This window comes from Lissotriton vulgaris, chromosome 11 (genome assembly GCF_964263255.1).
Source record: "Lissotriton vulgaris chromosome 11, aLisVul1.2, whole genome shotgun sequence".
Classification (NCBI taxonomy): Eukaryota; Metazoa; Chordata; class Amphibia; order Caudata; family Salamandridae; genus Lissotriton; species Lissotriton vulgaris.
Genome location: NC_141699.1, coordinates 146,914,640 through 146,939,089, shown reverse-complemented (window position 1 = coordinate 146,939,089; position 24,450 = coordinate 146,914,640). Strand labels below are relative to the sequence as shown.

The 24,450-nt window shown below is 45.2% G+C and overlaps 1 protein-coding gene across 2 annotated transcripts in view; it reads left to right on the top strand.

The window, feature by feature from the left end:
• Positions 1-11,166, top strand: part of B3GNT4 (UDP-GlcNAc:betaGal beta-1,3-N-acetylglucosaminyltransferase 4) — a 106,880-nt gene extending 95,714 nt beyond the window's left edge. For both annotated transcript variants that reach the window (XM_086942975.1, XM_086942974.1), the window contains exon 2: positions 7,861-11,166. In XM_086942975.1, coding sequence (XP_086799101.1) covers positions 7,893-8,984 — 1,092 coding nt within the window. In that variant the 5' untranslated portion in view covers positions 7,861-7,892 and the 3' untranslated portion in view covers positions 8,985-11,166. The remainder of the gene's footprint in view (positions 1-7,860) is intronic.
• Positions 11,167-24,450: the final 13,284 nt, after the last annotated feature.

The window sequence follows — 24,450 nt, the reverse complement described above, 5'->3', positions numbered from 1 at the left end:
GCTTACACAAGCACCAAAATAGCACATTATTAAAATAATAAAACCGGGTTATTGTCCGCTCGTGCGCTTAGAACCTACGCTACCACAGTATCTCTTGAAGAAAATGATGTTGAAGCCCCTGTAGAGTTGTCTAGTTCTGCAGCACGAGCTGACTCGTGCTTCCTCCAATTTCTCCCACCCGGCCCTCAAATTCAGCGGTTTGCCGTTCCAGTTGCATGCCCATTGTTTTTTAGCAGTCACTGGGAAATACCCAGATGTGCTCCAACAGCCTCCCGTGTGGAATGGAGGAAAACTAAAAGGCACAGAAAGAGTTTTAGAACAGGGAATTGCTCATTTGCTAGAAGTAGCATTTCTAAACTAGTAATGACAAAAGCACCTTTACCACAGCAAAGGGTTTGTCATTGGGAATCTAATGATAGGAAATATTATGACGCTGCTCCACTGTAATTCACTATTGCAGCCTGAAGCAATTTCCACCATTCTCCCATGTTAACCTATGGGAAGAGAAAACCTCATAGGTAGTGAGAACACACAAGGGTATTCTTCACTACCTGGGCAGGATACACACATGTACCTGCCCTGCCTTTCACCTACTACTTGCTTCACCCCTCAGGACTTTCCCAAGGGGAGCTCTAGCGGTAGTAAGAGTTCCTCTCCGGAGGGGCTAGTGATTTGGCAACAAGCCTGATCATACGTGCCATTGTGCACACACAGGCCTGCATTGGCAGGCTGGACTCCTGTTTAGAAACGCCATAGGCGCCAGTGCGCAAACCGGCCTGCAAAGGCAGGCCAGACACATTTAAAGACCCCATTGGTGCCATGGTGCAGCCACCGGCCCACAAGCGCAGGCTTGACACATGTTAAGACCAACCTAGGTGCAAATATGCCTAGACTTGCCTAAAAGGGCAGGTTGGACACTGGGTTGAAATAACCATAGGTGCAAGTGCACAGCCATCGGCCTGCAATGGCAGGCTGGTGACTTGTTTTACAAATGTCAGGTCAGCCCCATTCCCTAGCATGGGTAGGAAGGGGACCACACCTCCCCACTGCCTTTACAACAGGAGAATCCACACCATCTAGGCGGTGCCCCTGGGGGTTCTTCCATACCAGGGCAGAGAACACACATTTGTACCTACCCGGCTGCCCACTGACCACAAGCTCCACCCCTGAGGCCGCTCTGGTAGTAGTGAAAAAGGTCCTCTAGGTTGGCTGAGCGAGAAAAGCAAACCTTAGAATTATACATGTTTGAAAGGCTATTCTGGTGGGTGGCACAATCAGTGTTGCGTTCCTCTACTAGCCAGTGCAGTACCTGCCCGGGCGTGTGGGGTACCTTTTTACAAGGCACTCATGTATATAAGACCTAAACCAATCAGGAAGTACCCCTTCCTGGCTTGTGTAGGAAGGTGATGTGCAATTTCCCGCTGCAGTACAGTGGGAAGTGCCCAGCATCCTAAGGCCATGAAACAAGAGTCTACAAAAACTAGGATGAAAAGCAAAAGATTTAGGGAAATAGTTAAACAGTAGGCTTAGTGCCCGCTACAGAAAAATCACTAAAATACAATGTGGAGACATCCAAATTTCCTGTCACAAAAATGATCTGATTTGGTAATGGGGTAGTAGTGATTTTCTGGCCAGGGATCACTGACCATCCAGGGAAACCTTCCAGACATTTCTAAAACTAGACTCCCAGGGGAGTCCAAGGTGGTATTCCTCGTGTGATCCCACAATGTTTTCTTACCCACAATACCCTGCAGTGGCACAGCGGCCAGATCGGCTTACTCTGGCACACGGGGCTTACCATTCGATCCCTGGCGCCAGTTCAACTCGACATCACGTGATTCTGGGCAATAGAGCTCACTTAATCTCCCCGGTGACACTCACAGCCTTGAAACCCTTAAGGGGTTGATATGTTTGCACTTTACAAATAGGAATTAATATAAACCAAGGTCAATGTGAGTCTTGGAACGGCTTTCATTGACCCCAATTTGAATTGTACCTGCCGGGGACAGTAAGCGAAGTCACACAAGCAGCATTTTTATCAGGACAGGTAGGGAAATGCTAGGTGGTAGGAATTTTGTGGATCCCTGAGGTTTACTGAAGTTTACGTTGCAGAAATACATGGAAAATGTGCAATTTAAGTTTGATATCTGCAGGGCACTGTGTGGAAGATAATTTAATGGGATGCGGACAGAGCACAGATGATTTGTTTTCCGAAATCCGGCGGAGACAGCGAGAGGCACACAGGTGACACAGCCCAGATGCACTGCGAGAACCCTCTCAAGTGACCCTCCCTGATCTCATGGGATCTTACCCTACCTACTAAGGGAAGTTCTACTCCCTTCATTTATCCGGGGGCACCAACATTTTCGGGCCACTGTCGATACAACTTTCTCACTCCGTCCTGATTAAGCTCCCTGGATCTCCCCCTGAGACCATTAAAGCGCGAAACCTGTTGACCAGAACATGTGCCCACTAGGGACATATAGTTTCCCAGCTACCAAGGGACATAATACCCGTTAAAGCAGCACCATACACTTTGTTTTAATAATGACAGAGGGATTGCCTTAATAAAAATTAATCACTCTCCCTCCAGCCATTTTTTAATACACCTTCTAGGACTTCACTGCCACTTACACCCACTCAACCATACAGCTTCATTAAAAGATCTCCGAAAAAAAGAGAACCTTCGGTGAACCCGTAGGGCACTGCAGCGCCAGCCTGACGAGGAGCAAAAGCCCAATGATGAAGCATGACATGCTTCGGGGTGTGTGAGGGCATTAAGATGAGGACACACTGCTCCCCACATTTAGAGTAGCACACGACGAGAGTACCTCTTACTTCCCTTCTTTTTTTCTCTCGCTCTACTTAGGAATGGTGACTCCCTTTTGGTATAAGTTTAACTTCGGGAGCACGGGTCACCGGACCTTTTGAATAGCTCCTAGATTCCCCCTCTTTTGATAAATAGGATAATTTTCAGATATGCCTGGCTTTGGTAGGGTTCTGCAGGTGGCAGCCGGCCCGAGTCTGAAAGGTGCAGCCATTCAGCATAGAAGTAGGACGATATTGGGACTTAGCTCAACTTTTCTACCTGTATGTAAAAAATGTTTTTTTTTTAGAAAAACTGCATTGAAAATCAAAAACTCCCTTCTTGATAAAAGGATGGGGTGCGTTAGTCCCTAGGGGGAGCAAAAAGCATGATGGGTTTATATTGGAGGTGGAGGCTAGGCTCTGTGTGGGCAGGTGAGCAGTCCACCTCGTGGCAATACTTTGTCCCTCTGACTCTGGCAGATTGGAGTTAAAGACCTCTTATCTGCCCCCTCCCCCTTTGAAGTGTAGGAGGCAGAAAAACTGTTGCTGGTCAATTGAGGGAGAGGGCGAAGCCCAATATGTGGCACGCGACCTCACCCATTTCTCAGGAAAAAAATACCACCACAGGTAACAACCTCCAATCTGTCCCTGGGGGGATGGAAAAACTTTTGGGCCCTGGGGGTGGGGGGGCCAGGAGAGTTTGCCCATTGCTTGGGGGGCTGCTCCCCATTTAGATAAATGTCTCCATTTAGATAAATGTAGTTATCTTAACAATCTGGCATGGATCCCGGCCTCCAGGACCGTCTTGGAGAACCCTGATCTATACTATTCATTGTGGATCATCTGCCACTTGGGTCTCTCCACTGGAGCTTACAAAATTCGTTTGTTCTAATACCGGTTATACGCCTTAATTGGAGCATTTTCAATGGCCAATCCAGAGTGCACTTTTTCACGTTTGGTAATAATAAAATACTGCTGTTTATTTTTTATTGACCAGGTTTAGTTAGACTTAACATGATACATCACTTGTTGGCGGTCCCTAAGGGCTGGTATAAGGATTGCTGTCTCGAATCCTGTAAATACGATCTGGTTTTGAAACAGGATGCCATGCTTTTTATAATGTTTTGCCGTTTTCATATTAATCGGCAGAAAAAAATATTATTCTATTTTTAAAAGAGCAACACTTTATTCATCGCACCTGCTTTCATTTTTATTTTTTTGTTTTTCTCATATCCTCATGGCACCTCCAAACTCAGGCTGTCACATACTTATTATCCGGCCCCAACCTGCTCAATTTGCATTGGCCCCTACCGCACAGACCTGAGCGGCCCATCTCGCATAGGGGCGCCTCGGTTCTGTTCGCTTCAGAAGAAATTGGCCCATATCCTATATGGACTGAATCCTATTCAGCCCACCAGACCCACCCTCCGTATCCTACCGGCTGGTCCAGTACACCATTTTTAGCCAGTCTGTTGCAGAATGGGGTAGTGGATCCGTCCCATGCTTGCAGATCTCCCTTCTGGCTACGAGTACAAGATTTAAAAAAAGAACTCTGTGGACTACTTAAAAGGTTGCACAAAATCATGTCCACACTCAACAGGACAGGCTCAAGAGTTAGATTTCCTGGCTCTCAAGATTTCCTTGACAACTTTAGCGACTTCCTCTAAAAATCCTCTGATCACAGGGCAGGTGAAGAACAAATAATCATTATTAGCTTTTAGATGACCTCACTGCCTACATCTTGAAATCTGATCTTCCACGAACTTTGCAACCTTTTGTGGGGTCCAGTGCAGTCTGTTGAGGGTTAAAAAATTATTTCGCTTCAGGTTGGCTAATTTAACCACCGAGTACATCATCATGAGAGACACATGCCACATACGCTGTAACTTCATGTGCTGAAGAGTCCCCTCCCATACTAGCTGCGGTGCCACCATTTTTCTACCCTCCACCTCCAGAAACATCCAATACAAGATGGCTACCTCCTTACTCTTAGGCCTCACATTCTGCAATATACATCCCAGATTAACACCACCTGCACAGAAGACAATAGCCCCCCCTCCCACTCCCAGGTCGCTATTCCAACCCTCAAGAGAAGGCTCAACCCATCCTGCAGACACTAGGGTACCTGGGGAGTCCCAAATGGGTGAGAAGTCTGAGTATTAGCCAAAGTCAGGATCTTCCTAACTCTGAACCATATAGTCATCGCAGCCTTTAAAACATGTTATCGTACTTAAAAAATATATATATTGGGGCACCAAACTTATGTAAGAAACCTGTAGGTCCTGGCTCCTTAGCCATCTCTGCTAAAATCACCACCCAAGTTGAACTGTCCAGAACTCCTAGAAGCATCCTACAGTTTTTAAACTGAAAGGCCAAACAATACAGACTCTGGTGTGAAAGGGCGAGGCACCCCTTCACCAACCTACGCCTCAATGTTTTCCTCGCCAGCATTGCTCTCTTCCCCTGAAGCCCATATAAAGCTTGTTACTTTGCCCTGAATCTTATCTGTAACCGGTTTTGGAAATGTAAGCGGGGTGCAGTTAGGGATACTTCAACTTGAGGAAGATCGAAATTCTATCAAGTTTACTCGCCCATAGATTGTTGATGGCAAGTGCCTCCATCTAGCGAGTAAGACATCAACCTCCTTTGCCATCTTTCCTAGGTTATGCAACGGAACTGCCTCCAAGGGTTTGATATTAGCTATCCCCAAATACTGAATATCGGCCCTCACATCCCTTGTCCAATCTGCCGCATTCTGCCACATAACCTGTGACTTGTTCGCTAGGTAATTCTATAAGGCCCCAAACTCTTCTGCAAATCTTTCCACCCTAGGAATTGTCCGGACAGAGTCCGCTGTATATACTACAAGATCGTCGGCATATAGCTCAGTCTTATTGCTATAATGCAGGGCATAGAAGGGAATTACCTGAGTGACCCTTCTAACAACTGAGCGAACAGCTTAATATAGATGTCAAAGAAGAGGAGGGATAGAGGGCAGCCATGCTGCAGGCCTCTTTGGATATCACAACTCCAAGTCAGTGACCATTAAACAAAATTTGGGCTCACAAATTGTCATATAGCCTCAGAAAGATCTTGATAAAACAAGAACTAACATCCATTACTGCCAACACCTCTCGCAAGTAGGCCCAGCATACTTGATCAAATGCTTTGGCTGTGTCTATTGTGACCACTGCCAAGGGAATCCCATGCGTAGTGGCCAGATCAATGGCCCCAAACTGCTGGGTAAGCTTGTGTATCTGTCTCTTGGGGATGAATTAACTAAGGGGGGCTAATCTGTCCAACCTGCCAGCCAAAATACTCGTAAAACTCTTAAAATATGTATTCAATGAGGAAATTGGCCAGTAAGAATCGGCATTTCATAGGGTCTTTAGCAGGCTTTAAAATCTAGACGATCATGGGTTGCTTCCACGAGTTGGGGATCTGCACATTCCTATGATAAATTAAGTTAAACAATAATTCCCACACTGGAACAATCTCATCACGTTTATAAAGCTCTAGGGGGAAATGGCGTTGGGACCCTCCACCCTCCCATTCTTGATGCGTGACAAATGCTCCCTGATTTCCTCTTGGGTAATCTGTGTCTCCAAGCACTCTTTAACCCCGCTTCAAGCCTGGGAAGTTCTCTGCCCCGTAACCCTTACCTGAGTCTGTCCAGATTTGGGAATACCTGTTCTGTATACAGTTTGAAGAATAAAGTGACCAGATGCCCCTGCATTTCCTCAGCCCTGTTCGCGACATCTCCCTGGGAATTGACCAGTTTCTTGATAATATTTCTGGATCTCTCGACCTTCGCCTTACACGCCAGTAATGCATAGGCTCGTCCCCCCATACTCCAACTGTCTCATACACGTAGCCCATCTTTCCCTATACTTCATATCCAGTTTGAGTTTTGTAGTTTAACTGCACCTCTTACAGCTGCTTCAATACTCTTTCCCTCTCTACTACAGTATTTTGCACCTGCAAAACTACCTCCAGTACCCCCATTTCCTGCTCTAATCTAGCAAGCGTTGCTCGCTTTGACTTGTTTTTAAAATTTGCACCTGGCTTTGCAAAACCCCTCTAATGAAGGAATTAAAAGCTTCCTAGATTATTCCAGGAGGGACTGAGCCAGCATTAAGAAAGAAATCAGCACTGGCTGTTTTTAAGGCAAATGCCACCCCTACATCCAACAGGAGAGCTCGGTTTACTGTCCACCTTCAATCCTGTATTCTACCTGGGCATTGGAGCAGGATAGCAGCAGCAGAATGATCTAAAATGTGCCCAGGCATATGATTGACTTCTTTTAACAGCTAAATCGCAATCGACAAAAAAGTAATCGAGCCTTGAGTAGTGGCCATATTTTCTGTTGTGGAAAGTATACCCTCTCTTCGGGCCCTTTAGGTGGCTCCATACAGCCACCAACCCCAGGGCCTGCAACATGTTTCTAAGAGCCTGCCTAGACCTAGGTGTTTGAGGGCTATCTCTCCGAGTCGACCTATCTAGAGTGGTGTCCAGTAAGATGATGAAATTGCCCCGGAGAATCAACGGGGTCGTCAGCTCAAACATGTTCCACTCGAGGTTAGATATGTATTGGGGGTCATCTCAATTCGGACCATAGAACCCTTTACACACAAACTCAAACCTGCCACATCTCAGCTCTGGGAAGAGGACCCTTGCAGGTATATCTGTTTTTTAAAAAGTGGCCTCCACCCCTGCTCCCTTCTTTACCAGGATCACAACCCTCCTGCTTCCATGTGTCAAGTTTTTAGTTGGCACTGTTAAATTGAGTAACTCAAAAGACTTGCCATGACTAACTGTAGATTTTATTTTACAAAAAATGATTGGTTTACTGAGGATTTTTATTGATGATGTATTTTAGTAAGATGAAATTGTTTAATCTTTAATGGTTTAATCAAAAAACGAATAAAGAAAGTTGATTGAAATATTGCTGTTTTCTGATGAAATCCTTTCTAATAGCACTAAAATAAATGTTCGCGCATTAGCTGAAAAGTGGAAATTCTTCTAACAATCTAACTTTTATACACCATCCAGGTCTGAGAACCCTCCTCCTATCTGCAGCAGAAATGATTCCTTGGAGAAGAGGACGGTTGCTGTATGTTCTGTTTATTTCTCTCTTCGCCTGTGTTGTATTTGTGAGAAAAGAAGCAAAGCCATTTGTGACGCCCTTAGTCTCACGGTCACCAGCAAGGCAAAGACAAACTGGAACGTTTTGGGGAACTCACCCCAAAAAAACCCTAAGATGTTTTCCAAATACAACAGCTGCAAATTCCTCATTGGGCCTCCCAGAGCCACATCGCCTCTTCCTTACTTACAGGCACTGCAGAAACTTTTCAGTTCTCTGGAAGCCCCAAAAATGTGAAGAAGACACATTTTTGTTATTGGCTATTAAATCCTCGCCGGTTAACATTGACCGTCGCATCACTATAAGGAACACCTGGGGAAAGTACAGAAAAATCAATGGCCAGCAAATAAAACTAGTGTTTTTATTAGGACAGACAGATTTGAGAGTTCAAGCCCATTCTTTGTACAAACTGATAGCCTACGAAAGCCGAGAATTTGGAGATCTCATTCAGTGGGAATTTGTGGACAATTTTTTCAATTTAACATTGAAAGAAATGCACTTTCTACGCTGGTTTTCAGAAGATTGCTTTAATGCCAAGTTTGTGTTAAAAGGGGATGATGATGTTTTTATTAACATTGACAATATTATTGAGTTTCTCGGAACCAGTAACCCAGAAAAAGATCTTTTTGTGGGCGATCTAATCACCAAAGCCCGTCCCATTAGAAACACAAAGGTCAAATATTTTGTGCCCGATTCGATGTATAGTGGGCAGCACTACCCTCCATATGCCGGGGGTGGTGGGTACCTCATGTCCAGAAGCACCGTGCAACGTCTGCAAGTTGTGGCTGAAAACACAGAGCTCTTCCCAATCGATGATGTGTTTGTCGGGATGTGCCTGCTGAAACTGGATGTAACACTAGTAAATCATGCTGGTTTCAAAACATTTGGCATCCAAAGACCTTTTAATCCTTTCGACCCTTGCTTATACAAAGAGCTAATGGTAGTCCACAAACTCAACCCTACTGAGATGTGGATTATGTGGAGTTTGGTGAAAGATAGTGGCATTCGGTGTGCTAGATCGAGAACTCCCTAACCAGAAAAAAGGATTTGGGGCTCGTGTTCACTGTGGCTGTAGAAAGTACAACTCCCAATGGAGAGTTTGGGAGAAATCGACAAGGACGATATTTGTTTGATATGCAGCAAGTACTTTGAGCAAGCAGGAGAAACTTTTATCTGATCGTATGATCTGGAACTTTTTCCATTCACTGAAGATGTTTGCATCGTTTTCTCTTAATTGTCAAAGTTATTGCCTTGTTTCCTACAATGGCAGCGGCAAACGCTCATATCAAATCCCTTGACCTTCCCTGGCAGTAAAGAGATCCTTGTGTTGAGGCTGTCGTTGGTTCAAACATTGTTCGTTGAAGTATATTGGTTATCTCAAGAATAATGCCTAGCCAAAGCAATATGTTGGATGCAAGGGTAGGCTAAGTTAGGCCATGGCGACCTACTTACCATAAGGCACCTTGCCCAAACTAAATATCAATTCAGAAAAGGCCATTTTCCATTGCAGTGCTGTGCTATGTGTTTAAATTCTTTTGTTGCAGCAAGTGCCAAGTTATATCTTTACCAGTGCCCACATGACCACGGTATTATGTGTTCCTTTGTGAAAGTGGTGACTTATTGTACAAACCACTCCCGCTTTGGCTAATCAGACTTATAAACCAGAATCTGTGTCCTGTTTTTTTTTAGGTAATGTGTCATGATTCAGAATGATGTAAGCCAGTGGGAAGTCATCTTGTTCACAAGTGGTTTGCTACTATTGTTTTCCTGTGTGTATTTATTTTTATCTGAAGTCAAATTTAACAAAAGTATAATATGTGTAATGGTTTCTTTCACCCTTGGATGTTTTTTAATACGTTACTTTAAAAGATATCTATTTTGCTCACCTATGCTTCCTATATTTTCTTCATTGGGGATGTACTGGAAGCCAGGTTACGTAGTGTTCCGGTGAAAGTGAAGCTGAAGAGGGAAGGGTGGTGAAAGTCCAAAGTGTTGGTGTGTTTTTTTTCTTAGGGAAGACTGTTAAAAAATTAAAAGCATTTTCCAAACATTAGCACTATTTTAGAAAGGTGAATAAATTCAACCAGCAACATCAAATTGTGCTTTAAAGGTGTAAACACTTTAGCTTCCTGTTATACTGTTAGTACAATGCCAATGTGAATTCTGTAGAATATGCTGAGTACGAGGCCTCAATAGTACCCTAACTTGCAACTCGACAGATTTTTTATTTTTGAAGATTACTTCCCCAGTTTGCCCCCACGTATGGACAGAATTATGAAGCATTTTCTTAACCCCTTCGCTGTTGATGACGAGCGTCATCAGCCACGGAGCTCGTCACGTAACGCGGCTTTTCGTAAATTGCCGCACACAGCGGGAAAAGCCGCCGCAGCGATGCGGTTAATGTTGGACTCCTTTACGAAGCGATGTTTTCCCAAAGCATACTGGGTAAAGCACCCTCACTTACTCTGCAGCTTTTCTTGCCGCAGATTGTCTGCTTGAGTATCTGCAGCCCTGGTACCTCAAAATAAATAGTACATCGGGTCAGGTATGGTACCATTTTATTCTTCAAATTTTGTGTCTTTCTGCACTTTGCAAGAAACCTATCTGCTTTTTTGAGGTCCTCTCTCAAAAACATTGGCATAATTTAAAAAAGAAAAAAACATTCTTATCTTTAAAACAAAAAAGTTCTTGAAATTCGTTTACAAAATGTATTTTTTTCTTTCCATTGTTGCTTTTAGGTACCGTGTGTCCTGAGGCACATAAGTAGAGAGCATTTACTCTCATTAAAAAGGTAGAATTATAGCACTTTTCCAGTGGCGAGTGATTAAAAATAAAAGAAATGGGAAATGGGGTTCAAGGGTTTTGAGGTCGATTTAAAGGGTTTTTTTTATACAAGGCTGTGAAAGGTAGTTCTGTATTAAAAGTTGCGCTTTGGAACCAAATTTACCAGCAGCGTACTAACACTGTAGGAATTAAACTGCCCGTCATTCTTTGCTACCGAAATAAGTCATCTGGCACGAGATCTAATGCAGTCCAGCTATTTCAAAATAGACCTGTTTACTTATGTCTGTGTTGTGAAACATTCATTTTTCTACATTTACTGGTACTGTATCAGTTTTGAAGAATGTGAACCTCGATAAACATGGCAAGAATGTACTGAAAATTGTTAATACTGTTAAGAAAATATTTTTTACTGCACAAAATAAAGTCATAATTCTTGTATCGAGTTTCAGTTCATTTTATTGCTCAGATTGTGGAAAAAAACAACTTTGTCTCAGGTGACTTTGAACTTCACTTGGAATTTAATTAAGAACATTCTTCAGTGGAGCAGTCCCCTTTTAGAAAACCAGCCCATTATGTATTTCCCCTACTTCACAATGTGTGCTCTGTATCCTCCAAATAGGAAAGGTAGACATTTTAGATTCTTCTGATTCCCCACCATCCATTGCGCCCCCAGGCGTTAAATGTTCCTGTTGGCTTATATTTCAAGTAATGCTGTTGTCTGAAAAATAATGAAGTGTTTATTCGCCTGACACACATTGCATTTTCGTTTAAAGTATTATTTAGACTATGTAGTGTGCGCTAGTTGTTAACGTTTCTAGGCGCTATAATAGGAAAAGGTGTCCTGCAGATGTCGAAAAGGCAGAGGAGCACAGTGCACAAAAAGACGGACAGAAGTAGGTAACTATTACCTGTTTCCCATGGGAATCGGTTAACAATTCGATGGAGCAAGTGTCTAGAAATTGCGATTCGTGTATGATGGTTGTTACTTGAATTTAGTTTATTTGCTGTTTTATTGAAGCATCGCGTTTCTATACAATAGGGAGCTGGATCCCAGTGAAGACATACATACGAGGGGAGCACGTGCTTAAAGAGGCCATCCAGTGTTGAGGGAAAAATAGTTCTCTTCAGGCAGTTTTGCATATACAACAATTGCCAACAATGAGCATTCCAGTGCTTCTTTGGAAAACGTCAATTTTGCATATATTACAATCACCAACGATAAACATTCCATAGTGTTCCTTCTTGAGACGTCAGTCTTGCATAAATAGCAATCATTAACACTAAGCATTCCAGAGTGTTCCTTTGTTAGACGTCAGTCTTGCATAAATACACATCTCCAACAAAAAGTAGTCCAGAGTGTTCCTTTGTTTGACATTGTCTGCTCGAGGTTTGCAGCCTCTTGTGACTTTATCCACTGTGACATTATCAAATGGCTGTTCCCTTTAAGATGTAGGTCTGTTTTAAAGATAAATTATATATAAAAGGTGACCAATACTGTAGAAGAATAACCGGAGCACAAATACTAAGTGCTTGACGGAGTTTGGTCACATAATCCTATTTATTCTATATCACAGACAACAAATGATGGAGAGGGGTAATAAAAAATTCAGTGGTTCTTGGGGGACTCGTAAGTTTATTGGTGCACAGACCTAGTCATGTCTTTGTAAATATAATGGAAATATTGCATTGCTGATGCATACTTCTAATCACAGATTCCTCACCTTTAGAGTAATTCCAAGCACTAGACTAGATTCATATTTTCAACAGCAATTGCTCCCATACACCGGTTGGTGGCGCCGTTGTACTCCCCGGTGGTCTTCTTCAGCCCAAAAAGTGACAACACGGAACTTGATGTGTAGACCCTACCCTGTACGCTTACTGTAGGAAAGTAGGATCTGTTTCTTATGGTTACCCCCACTTTTTGCTTGATGTTGCACTGTTTTGACTAGTCTGACTAGGATCCTTCTAATCAGGACCCCAGTCTCCTTTAAATTGTTATGCATGCACTTTGGTACACTTCAGATTGGATACTGGGGTACCCTTATAAGTCCCTAGTATATGGTACCCATGTACCCAGGGCATAGATAACCCAGAGGCCTCCCATGGGCTGAAGCATGTATTATGCCACCCATGAGAGACCATGCAAAATGGAACTACAGTCTTCTACTGCAACATGTGTAAGCTAGTGCTTGCACCACTTACTTTACATATAGGTTCACTAGATCTATAGGTCACTACACTTAAAACTTATACGTCACCCCTATAGCAGGCCTTATCAATCCTGAAGGCAGGGTGCTGGGTTTTACGTGAGCGGGTGGCCCTGCATGAGCAGAGCCCCTCTGCAGCCTTCGGAGACCATTCTCCCAGGTTGACTGTGACGTATAGGTAGAGTTGCATTACTCACTGTAAATGCTATATCAAACGGCTGCATAGAAACATATTGTGTTTGGTGTCAAACACCGTGGGATCATACCTCCACACCGTTGTGGGAATTATTATTCCACCCTTCTGAAGCGAGCTTCGTGGGGTCACTGGTCTTGCCGGTGCCAGCCTTCTCGACAGCACTAAATGGATGCTGCCGGCCAGAGACACATTTCTGCCCTCCAGCTGCTGAACCAAGCTAGAGCAGAGGAAGGCAGCACAATTGGCATCCTGTCACAGGGAGGTGTGACTACCTCCCAGACAGGATTTAGTGTACTGGGGCTGGGTGGGTGCATGCTGAGAGTACCTGAAAGTCTGCACCTGGGGCACATTTAGTGTCCCTGTGCATAGTCCAGCTCAGACCAGTTCTGGGAGCCATTTGCTGTGGCGCAAAACTGGACAAAGGACATGGGAGTAACTTCCCCTCTGTCCTGCCCCTCCCCCAGGAGGGTACCCTGAATCTGTCCAACTCTCTCCTGTGGGTAGAAAAGGGCTTACTTGACTGTAGCTCTTTAGATTTTATGTGGACAAGTTTCTACGAGAAGAAATCAATGACCTTCAACCGTCTGGTCACTCTGGACTTTGCTGGACCTCAACTGGGCCCGACACAACCCCCCTCTCCATCCAAAGCTTTGTCTGTGCCCTTGCTCCATACAGGCTCCTTGCAGGACCTGTGGTGCACTAAGGACCACTTAAGAATCTCCCTTGGGGTGAAGGAGTCACTCCTCTGCATTCACAGGCACCTCAATGCAACTGATCAGTCTGCTGCTCCCGAGCTCCTGTGGACTCAGAAGATTCCAGCAACACAGGAGGTGGGTTCCGAAGGTCACCGAGGTTGATCTGCCCTCTCAGCAAGTTTGAGGCCAGTATCCCTCGTGGGGACTGCATAACCCAAACCACTGTGCACTGCGTCTATTTGCAAGTGCATATGCTCGTTGACGATTCCCGAGCTTGTGCATTGGACGCCGTGTAGTCCTGACCCTGAGCAGTATTTCCACCAAGGAACTCTGGCCTCCACGCACTGATTGCTCCGTGGGCTGGTACTTTGTAATCTTGCACGAGGTCCCCTTGCGACTCCTGGTCATCGGCCTGTGGGTCCTCCTGAGGGTTATCTTGATTCCTGGTTGCTCCAGATGTGCCCTGGCTCCCCATTGCTTGGAGAGTCCCCTGGACCTTGCTGGTCCACACCGTAACCTGCATGGGTTGCTTTTATCAAGGCTTGTTGGTGCTCCAGCTAGACATCGACCCCTCAGCACTCAACATCCTTTGTGGGACAGCTCTCACCGGACTCCTTGCGTCATCGACGTCTCCTGGTCCCCGTGGCCACAGAGTCCAGTATCCCTTCACACCTGAAGCACCCGACATCGGTGGGCATTAGTCTCCTGAGCCCCTGGTCACTCTGAAGCGATCCCAAGTCGGTCCCCTCTGCTTTCAGGTTCCTTCCAGAATCCAGGCTTGGATTCCACTGAATCCTTTTCATCTTCACGGCAGCAGCACTTCTTTGAAGCCTTCTGTAGAGAACAACGGCGGTTTCCGAAGCCACTTCAGCCCTATGCTGCTTGCTCCCATGGGATTGGTAACTCTGGTACTACGGTAGCCACGGGTGGGGTGGCTCTCCAACCCCTTATGTTCTGAAGGGTTTCCTCGAAGTCCTCCTAGAAGGGTCCTTAAATTGTAAAATTGCAACCACGACTTCCCCATAGAATTGTACGGAGCTAGCGGTAGTGTCAGCACACTGCACCCATCCTCCATGGGGTCCCTATCTACTCACCTTGGGTGGTTCCTTGGGGTCCCAGCGTTTCTAAGTGCTCCAGACCTTGTCTTGATCCGGGTCGTGGTTGTTATACCACTATTTTAGCATATGGTTTGGTCTCCCCCTGGAGCCCACTGTGTATTGTGCCACTTACAACTGTTCTATTGACTTTGCATTGTGTGCTTTGTGTTATATCCTCAGGTAGAGGATTCCAGAGTGTTATATTAATAAATACATATTTTTATAGAACTACTGTGTGGTTGTCCTTTCATTTAATTAATTCAGGGGGTGATATTCTGGTAAAACAAGCTGCTCTGCATTTCTTCAAAATTAACCCTGAAGGCTGGTCTCCACAGCTACCACTAGGATAGCTTTCTAAAGGTTATCTTTGATATCATCCATCATAAGGGTGGTTTGGACTGGTGAAAGGTGCCCACTTTAATTAGTGCAAAAAGAACAATTGATGTACAGAATGCAGAACAATGTCATACATTCACCCCAGTACAGAGATCTGGGCCTAAATCCATTGTTTTTTTTGCTCATCTGCCATTCCAGTTTCGACCCAGCCATATGCAAATCAGTCTTGACCCTGCACCCAATGGGTACAGTCCAGCCACAGCTGCAGGCCAGGTCCTCCCTGGACTGGAAACAAGCATCCTAGGACCGGTTTCGGGCTTTCAGCCCTCATCAGCCAGGACAGCTTGACTCCAGTGGCATGGAGAGCACAGGACCCACGTCTGGGCATACCCGTCCCACTCTGGGTGACAAATGCAAAAAGAACAATTGATGGATACAGAATGAAGAACAATGTCATACATTCACCCCAGTACAGAGATCTGGGCCTAAATCCATTGTTTTTTTGCTCACCATGCCATTCCAGTTTAGACCCAGCCATATGCAAATCAAATCAGTCTTGGCCCTGCGCCCAATGGGAACAGTCCAGCCCGAACTGCCTGGCCAGGTCCTCCCTGGACTGGAAACAAGCATCCTAGGACCGTTTTCATACCCTGAAACCGGTCCCAGGATGCTTGTTTCTACAGGTGGATCCCCACCGAAACAAGAACGGTCACCCAGGCCCTCGTCAGAAGCAGGCTGGACTAGGGAAACCCCCTCTACGCAGGAGCCTCGACCAAACCACTGAAATGACTGCAACGCATACAGAACGCCTCTGCACGCCTGATCCACGACATCCCTCGCCACAGCTACATCACACCCTACCTGACAGACCTGCACTGGCTCCCCGTCAACAAGAGGATCACTTTCAAGCTCCTCACACGCGCACACAAGGCACTCCACAACACTGGACCAGCATACCTCAACAGACGACTCAGCTTCTACACCTCCAATCGCCAGCTCCGTTCCGCCGACCTCTTCCCTCGCCACAGTCCCCCGTATCTGAAGAGCGACCTCCAGTGGCAGATCGTTCTCCTACCTCACCGCAAAGACCTGGAACACCCTCCCAATCCACCTACGGCAGACCCAGGACCTGCTAACCTTCAGAAGACTCCTCAAGACCTGGCTATTCGAGCAGTAACAGCACATTACCCACCCCACCCCCAGCACCTTGAGACCCTCACGGGTAAGTAGTGCGCTCTACAAATTTTATTTTTGATTGATTGTTTCCGAACCAGGGAGGACCTGGCCTGGCAGTTGGTCTGGACTGTTCCCCTTGGGGCACAGGGTCAAGACTGATTTGCAAATGGCTGGGTCCAAACTGGGGTGGCGTACTGGGCAAAAGAGCGATGGATTTAACCCAGATCTTTTGACCGGAGGAGAATGTTTGCATTGTCAGCATTCCGTCCATCATTTGTTTGCTGTAACAATTTTTGCCCTAAGTGGGATGGGTATGCCCAGATGTGGGTCCATTGTTAACTGTGCCACTGGATTCAGTCTAGCCTGGCTGAAGAAGGGTGACATACCCTGAAACCGGTCCAAGGATGCTGGTTTCCATTCCAGGGAGGACCTTGCCTGGCAGTTCGGTCTGGACTGTTCCCAAGGGGCACAGTGTCAAGACTGATCTGCAAATGGCTGGGTCCAAACAGCAGAGGCATAGTGGGCAAAAGAACATAGATTTAACCCAGATCTTTGCCTGGGGAGAATGTTTGCATTGCCAGCATTCTGTCCATCATTTGTTTGCTGTAACACTTTAATTAGTGGACAGCATATACCAGGCCAACTTCTCACACTTACGTACCATGTCAACGTGGATTTGGAGCTCTGCTCCCAACTTCGTTGGTCCTACCAGCACCTAATTACACATAGATTGTGTGCCAGGGCAAATATCCCTCAAACAATGGTTTTAAACTATACTGTAACTGCAGGAAGCAGATGTCGGTCACATACCTGCACAAAGTACGTTGAAGTACGTTTGTGGTGCTTGTTTTTCAGTCACGACTCAAAGTTGTGTGACATGCATCCTATGGCGATTAGGAAGCAGGAAGCGAAATTCTAGATCATGGAACATAAGTGGTGCGTTTAAATGGCGATCCAGATAGCACTTCAGATCTTGGGGACACTTGTGCATCAAATATTTGTCAAAACCTTCATGTAAGTCTAAGTCTGAATTGCGCCCTAAGAGTAGGAAGGTTAAGTGGAATATTCACCCTCGCTCTCCGGAGCTGCTCGGTTGGTACTCCAAGAGCCCAGCTCAGAGGCGGCTTCTGACTCCATGCCAGGTGTTCTTAATGGACATGTACTTTGATGTCTTCAGACTCTTTACAGGAAAGGCTGATTCTATGCTAGGAGGCTTCAAATGCATCAGAGTTATGGCCCTGGGCTCATACTGGCACACCAGTTACATCCTCAATAGACAATAAAGAGGTTACTAGCGAGTCTGGTCTATGGACAGCGTAAGCCCTGGGAACCAGTTAAAGAGCCCAGACTTTTCATAGCTCCAGAGAGTAGTGATGCATAAGGTTGCAAGGACAACCAAGCACAGCAATCTTCCACCTCCTCCTTTACAGCTGCAACTGCTTCAAGGCGCTTGGATTTCACCTTGCAAGACCATACACAGTTGGTAGGGGGGCACAATTGGATGTTTCAGACCCAACTGGAATCCCATCCCATCACTTCAGTGGGTCATGCTAGTTGTTGAAAGGGTTTACGCTTGGCCATTCCTCACACCCCCTAAATTCCACCTATTCCTACACAGGTGTGAGTAGAACATGCCACCATCCTTTTACATGAAGCCACGTCCCTATTGGTTAGGAGGGTTGGGGGGGGTCGCTGAGAGGGTGATGTAATCGAGCAAGAATTGTTACTCCTGCTATTTCCTGGTACCAAAGAAGGTCTGAAGTCTCAGACTGATTTGTCCCATGAATTCCTTTCTACAAATTCGAATGCTCATCCTGCCCAGGTTCTCCCTACCCTGGACCCAGGAAATAAGATAATCTCCTTGGCCTTGTAGAATGTGCACTTTCATGTATCCCTCCTGCAGTCCCACAGGTGCTATCTTTAGTTGGGAGCATTAACAATTTGCTGTTCTTTCCTTTGGCCTCTTCTCTCCCCCTTGGGTGTTTATAAAGGTGATGGTCATGGCCCATCTTTGCTAGTCGGTGGACACATGTATTTCTGTACCTCAATGAATAGCTGCTCTAAGCAGGCTCGCACAGTCCGTCACATGCCATCTCCAAATGACTGCCACCCTTTTTTCATCCTTGGGGTTTTCCATCAGCAAACCGAAGTTCCATTTGACAGCAAAGCAAAGGATTTTCTTTAACCCCTTCGCCGCAGGGGTAATTCCCCCGCTGTGCTGGGGGCGGGGCGCGCACAGCGCCCCGGTGCTTGTGACGAGCTCAGCTCCTCATGAGCCACGTTGGCCGTGTGCTCAAGACGAGCTCAGCTCGTCACGGCCACACCCGTTTTCATTGAACGCTCAGCACAGCGGGGAAATTATCCCCGCATGCGAGCGTTGGAGCCGTTATGACGAGCTCAGCTCGTCATGAGCACACGGCCACCGTGGCTCATGACGAGCTGAGCTCGTCATGAGCACTGATAAGGTTAAAAGTACCATCCTGGACACCGTGACCATCAAAGCCTTCCGTCTCCTGCACGGATATATGATGTTACAACGCGGACTGTAACCACGCATACCGTTACAACGCATCTTTTACAACGCGGATACTGTTACAACTCATGTATTTACAACGCATTTTTTTACAACGCAGGTACCTTTACAACGCATACCATTACAACGTAAGTATATATTAATATTAATAATATTATAATCGTAAATTAATTTTCTAAAATATAATTTAATGTAATTTAATTTAATTTAAATATTTTAATTTAAAATTAATTTTACTTTATTTTTACCCTGTACCCCTGTACCCCAAAAACTCAAAACTGACCCTCAACCCCAAAAATAAATTAAAGTAATTTAATTTAATGTAATTCCAATTAATTAATTTAATTAAATATTTTAATAAATTAAAATTAATTTTACTTTATTTTTACCCTGTACCCCAAAAACTCAAAACTGACCCTCAACCCCAAAAATAATTTAATGTAATTTAATTTAATTTCAATTAATTAATTTAATTTAAAATTAATTTTAATTTATTTTTACCCTGTACCCCTGTACCCCAAAAACTAAAAACTGACCCTGAACCCTAAAAATACCCCTTTACCCAAAAACTAAAAACTGACCCTGAACCCTAAAAATACCCCTTTACCCAAAAACTAAAAACTGACCCTGAACCCTAAAAATACCCCTTTACCCAAAAACTGAAAACTGACCCTGAACCCTAAAAATACCCCTTTACCCAAAAACTAAAAACTGACCCTGAACCCTAAAAATACCCCTTTACCCAAAAACTGAAAACTGACCCTGAACCCTAAAAATACCCCTTTACCCAAAAACTAAAATCTGACCCTGAACCCTAAAAATACCCCTTTACCCAAAAACTGAAAACTGACCCTGAACCCTAAAAATACCCCTTTACCCAAAAACTGAAAACTGACCCTGAACCCTAAAAATACCCCTTTACCCAAAAACTAAAATCTGACCCTGAACCCTAAAAATACCCCTTTACCCAAAAACTGAAAACTGACCCTGAACCCTAAAAATACCCCTTTACCCAAAAACTGAAAACTGATCCTGAACCCTAAAAATACCCCTTTACCCAAAAACTGAAAACTGACCCTGAACCCTAAAAATACCCCTTTACCCAAAAACTGAAAACTGACCCTGAACCCTAAAAATACCCCTTTACCCAAAAACTAAAAACTGACCCTGAACCCTAAAAATACCCTTTTACCCAAAAACTGAAAACTGACCCTGAACCCTAAAAATACCCCTTTACCCTAAAACCCAAAACTGACCCTAAACCCTAAAAATACCCCTTTACCCCAAACATATAACATTTAAAATATAATTATATACTTACGTTGTAATGGTATGCGTTGTAAAGGTACCTGCGTTGTAAAAAAATGCGTTGTAAAAACATGAGTTGTAACAGTATCTGCGTTGTAATAGATGCGTTGTAACAGTATCGCGTTGTAAAAAATGCGTTGTAACAGGTGGATACCCTCCTGCACAAGCCAAAGACATTCAGGATGTGATTCCAATGTTTCAGGATCAATCTTTGGTCTCTAAGGTCAGTTCTGTGGATTGTTGGACTGCTGGCCTCATGCATTCTCCTGGTTCTGTGTGCTTGTGGGCACCTGTGGGCCTTGCACTAGAGCCTTTGTTTCCAATCCATACAACAACATGGAGGTGTTGTCAAGAGACATTCCTATCAAAGGAGACTGCCTAGACAAGTACACACCAACTTGTTTTGTGGCACACCATTTTCCCCTTACTCCACCCAGAGCTCAACAGATGCAGCATCTGTGGGTTGGGACCGTCGCCTGGGAGGGGTGGCGATCAGGAGTCTAAGGTCCCCAGTGAAATGACTACTCCACATTAGTTTCCTGGAGCTGCGTGCCGTCCAGTTGACACTGAAAGTCTTTCTCCTGTCTATCTATGCACTGTGTCGGTGATCTGAAGTCGCTCCCGCTGCAGTCTCTTTACACCACCTTTTTACTGACAAATGGCTGCAGAGAACCTAGGCTTCTTTTCTGTTGAAGTTTGTATGGCCATTCCCCAAGGGTCAGTCCAGCACCCTTCTTGCTTTTTTTTCTCTGCCACATTCCTCGAAAGAGAAGAGGCTCTCCTGGCTTGATCCAAGGAGAGCTCTTTGTTTTATACTGAGCTCCCAAAGAAATACAGCCTTTGCAACCAACTCTTTGTTGGCTTTGCTCGTCCCTAGAAGAAAAAGAGGGTTACAGCAATGGACCCTTTGGAGGTCGATTGTCCTGGGCGTAAAGACCTGCTGTTTTCGGTCTTAAAAGGAGCCTTCTGAGGGGCCCAGAAGCTCATACCAGAGCCAAAGGAACCTCAATGGCGTTTGAAAGGGGTGTTCCTGTCCTGAACTGCTACATGGGTGCCCGTGCATACATTCACCAAGATCTACGGTGTCAATGATCCAGTCCACAGAGAATCATTTTGCCTACTCTGTTCTACAGCTGGAACCTTTTGGTATAAATCCCCTCAGACCCTCTGCCTTTTGGGAGGCATTGCCTCTGTATCTAATCTAAGGAATCTGTGGTTAGAAGTATCTATCAGAAGAACAGGTTAATGCTCTTTCTGGTGGATTATCTGCACATTCCTCAACACCCACTCTCCTCTTCACTCCATGGAGTGGATTCTCTATCTGTTAAAAGGGTCCCAAGTTAGTTTTAGCATACGGTTACCTCTGATTTGTCACGATCCGTTTAAGGGTGCCATAAGGTGCAGGATAAAACTGCCTCTAGCGCACAGGGGTGGCGTCTATGTGCTGCTCCGTTCTGTCACTTCTGTGGTGGCGCAAGGCCTAGGGGAGTCGAACAGTGTTGCATACGGGCATGCAGGAGGAATTGCTGTTTAAAATCCAGATCCGTCTGGAGCCTTGAATTATTCCAAAGGTGAGAAATCTGCAGTTATAGTCTCCATCAGAAGGAACGCTCAGAATCTTATTCTTTGGTGTAATAACCACAAAGGGATTGAAAGTGAGACCATCCATATATGCAAAAAATACTGTAGGGGTGGGTTGCCTATGGGGGAAGCATGGTGAGCTTGCTGGATTAGGAGCAAAAATGGGATTGAATAAAACTAGACGGAAGATAGAAGATAGGAGCGACACGTGTTCGGTCTTAGTGGGCAGGTGTTTGGAACTGCAGATGATCCATTATCTCTACACTTGCTCCCGGATCTTGTTCAAAACCTGTTTGAAAAACGTTTTTCCACGGCGATCTAAAAACACAGGAGCAGTGGTGTGTGCATAGAGATGAAAATTGAATTTGCCTACCAGAATTGTGTGATTCATGTATTTTTGTTACTATTAAGTTCTAAATTGTCTGTGTCATCCAGGAGTTCCTCTTCAAGTATGTACTTAACAAGGGGTTCGTATCTGGTGGGAGTAGAAAGTCCCTGCCCGTTTGATGTCTTATGGGATTCGCCTGTTTCAGCCAAAATGAAAGGATCAAGGGGCATATTACCAAGGCTGGCGATATTGGATTATCGCTGCTTTAGCAGCCGTTTTCGCCCGCTAAGCGGCGACATATCCATTGCCCTATTAGCAAGTTGTCGCTAACTGATGTTAGCGACAGCTTTGAGGCGATCGTGAGAGGTTTGGGGCCCGCTTTGCATGTTAGCAATATTTATCGCTAATGACATGCAAAGTGGCGTACCCAAACTGTTAGCGACTGAAAACAGTCGCTAACATCGCTATCACCTATTAGCAAGGCAGGCATAGCGATGGAAATATTTGCGCTAAGTGCGAATATCTCCAAAAACGAACGCCTGCTCAGACCAGTTCTTGGCCATTATATCCAACGGGAGGTGGATATAATGACTAAGACCCTGTTAGCGATAATGCGTGAATTTTGCTGTATTCTCAGCGATATTCACAGATTTCGCCGGAAATGTTATCGCTTTTGAGATAAACGTTGCTAATAGCACGTTATCTCAGCAATAAAATCCGACGATGCTTGGCGATAGGAAAATTGTCGCTAAGCCTATTTAGCGATACTTTTTGCTAGTTGTTGGTAATATGCCCCCAAATTCATTATCTCTTCAATGTCACTTATTGGATATTGAGTGGTCCTAAAAAGCCCTTTCTATTTTTAGGACCATGCTTTACTATTCGACCTAAATTTACAGTTGCTGACATCTCACTTCAGTTTTGCATACCTTACACTGTAGCTTGGCCATCTCGCTGCCCCAAGACGAGTTGGCTGCTTTTTATTAATTTTTTTATTTCGATTTTTTTTGTTAAGCATGTCATGTAATTTCTATCCAATTCGCAGTGAGTGTATCCCATTAGGGTGTTATGTTTAGAGGTATTCAAAGGAAAGTAATTTGCTGAGTGGTCTTTGATTGGAGAGGCTGTATCCATCAGTTGGGGGGTGGCAGCCTATACACTGTATTCGTGGACCTGAGGGCGGCCTTCGACCTGGTCCCCCGCAGAAAGCTTTGGGAGGTGTTGGCCAAACTGGGGGTCCCTAAGGGCTTGCTTGAGATGATTATTCGTCTCCACACTGCCAATTTTGCACAGGTGAGGTGTGGCAAGGAGGGAGCTTTGTCAAATAGGTTCCCCGTTGACAGGGGGGGTAAGGCAGGGTTGTGTGCTTGCACCGACCCTGTTCTGCCTCTATGTCAACGAGGTTATCTCTCACCTGAATGGAGTTGTCAACTCCGATGCTCCTAAGCTGGCAGGCTCCAGGGTGCCAGCGATCATGTTCGCCGATGACACCCTGTTGCTCTCAAAGTCTGCAATGGGTATCCAGCGTGTCCTCGATGGTTTTGTGGACTTCTGTGGGGAACATGGTCTTGAAATTAACACCCTAAAGACTAAATTCATGGTGTTTAATCCCCCACCAAAATTCTGTTCTAGCCCCAACATTGGACAGAGCAGACTCGAAAGGGTGAGAACCTTTGAGTACCTCGGAGTTATGCTAAATGAGAGAATGTCCTGGTGCACGCATCAAGAGAAAGCACTCCTTAAACTGATTCAGTTCTCGGGTGGAACTATGAAGCTCGTGGGTAAAAACAAATCATCTATCCGGCCCGTTGGTCCACCTCTACAGATCTATAGGGCACAGGCAAGGGGGGCTGCCATGTATGGGTGTGAGCTTTGGGGCCACGCAGTCTCTCCTGACCTGTTGAAAGAGGAGAACAAGTTCATTCGGAGGGTGGTAGCACTTCCCCCCCAGCACGCCACTTGTCCCTCTCAGGTTAGATCTAGGGATGCGACCTCTAGATGAAGAACTGGCTTTCCGACCCTTGGCTTACTGGCGTAGGTTGTGGTCTGTCTCAGAATTGACCAGCTACAGGCAGGGACTCCAGGAGGTGCTTGCTATGCCTAATGCAGGGAAAATTAAATGGCTGAAATACATCAAAACCGAGCTGGAGGGCCTAGGCCTCCCGAAGTTGTGGTCTGACCCTCTATCTACTTGTCCACTTTTTCCCAAAAAGACACTGGCAAAGGTATTCCACGACAGTAAATTAATCGCACTCTGC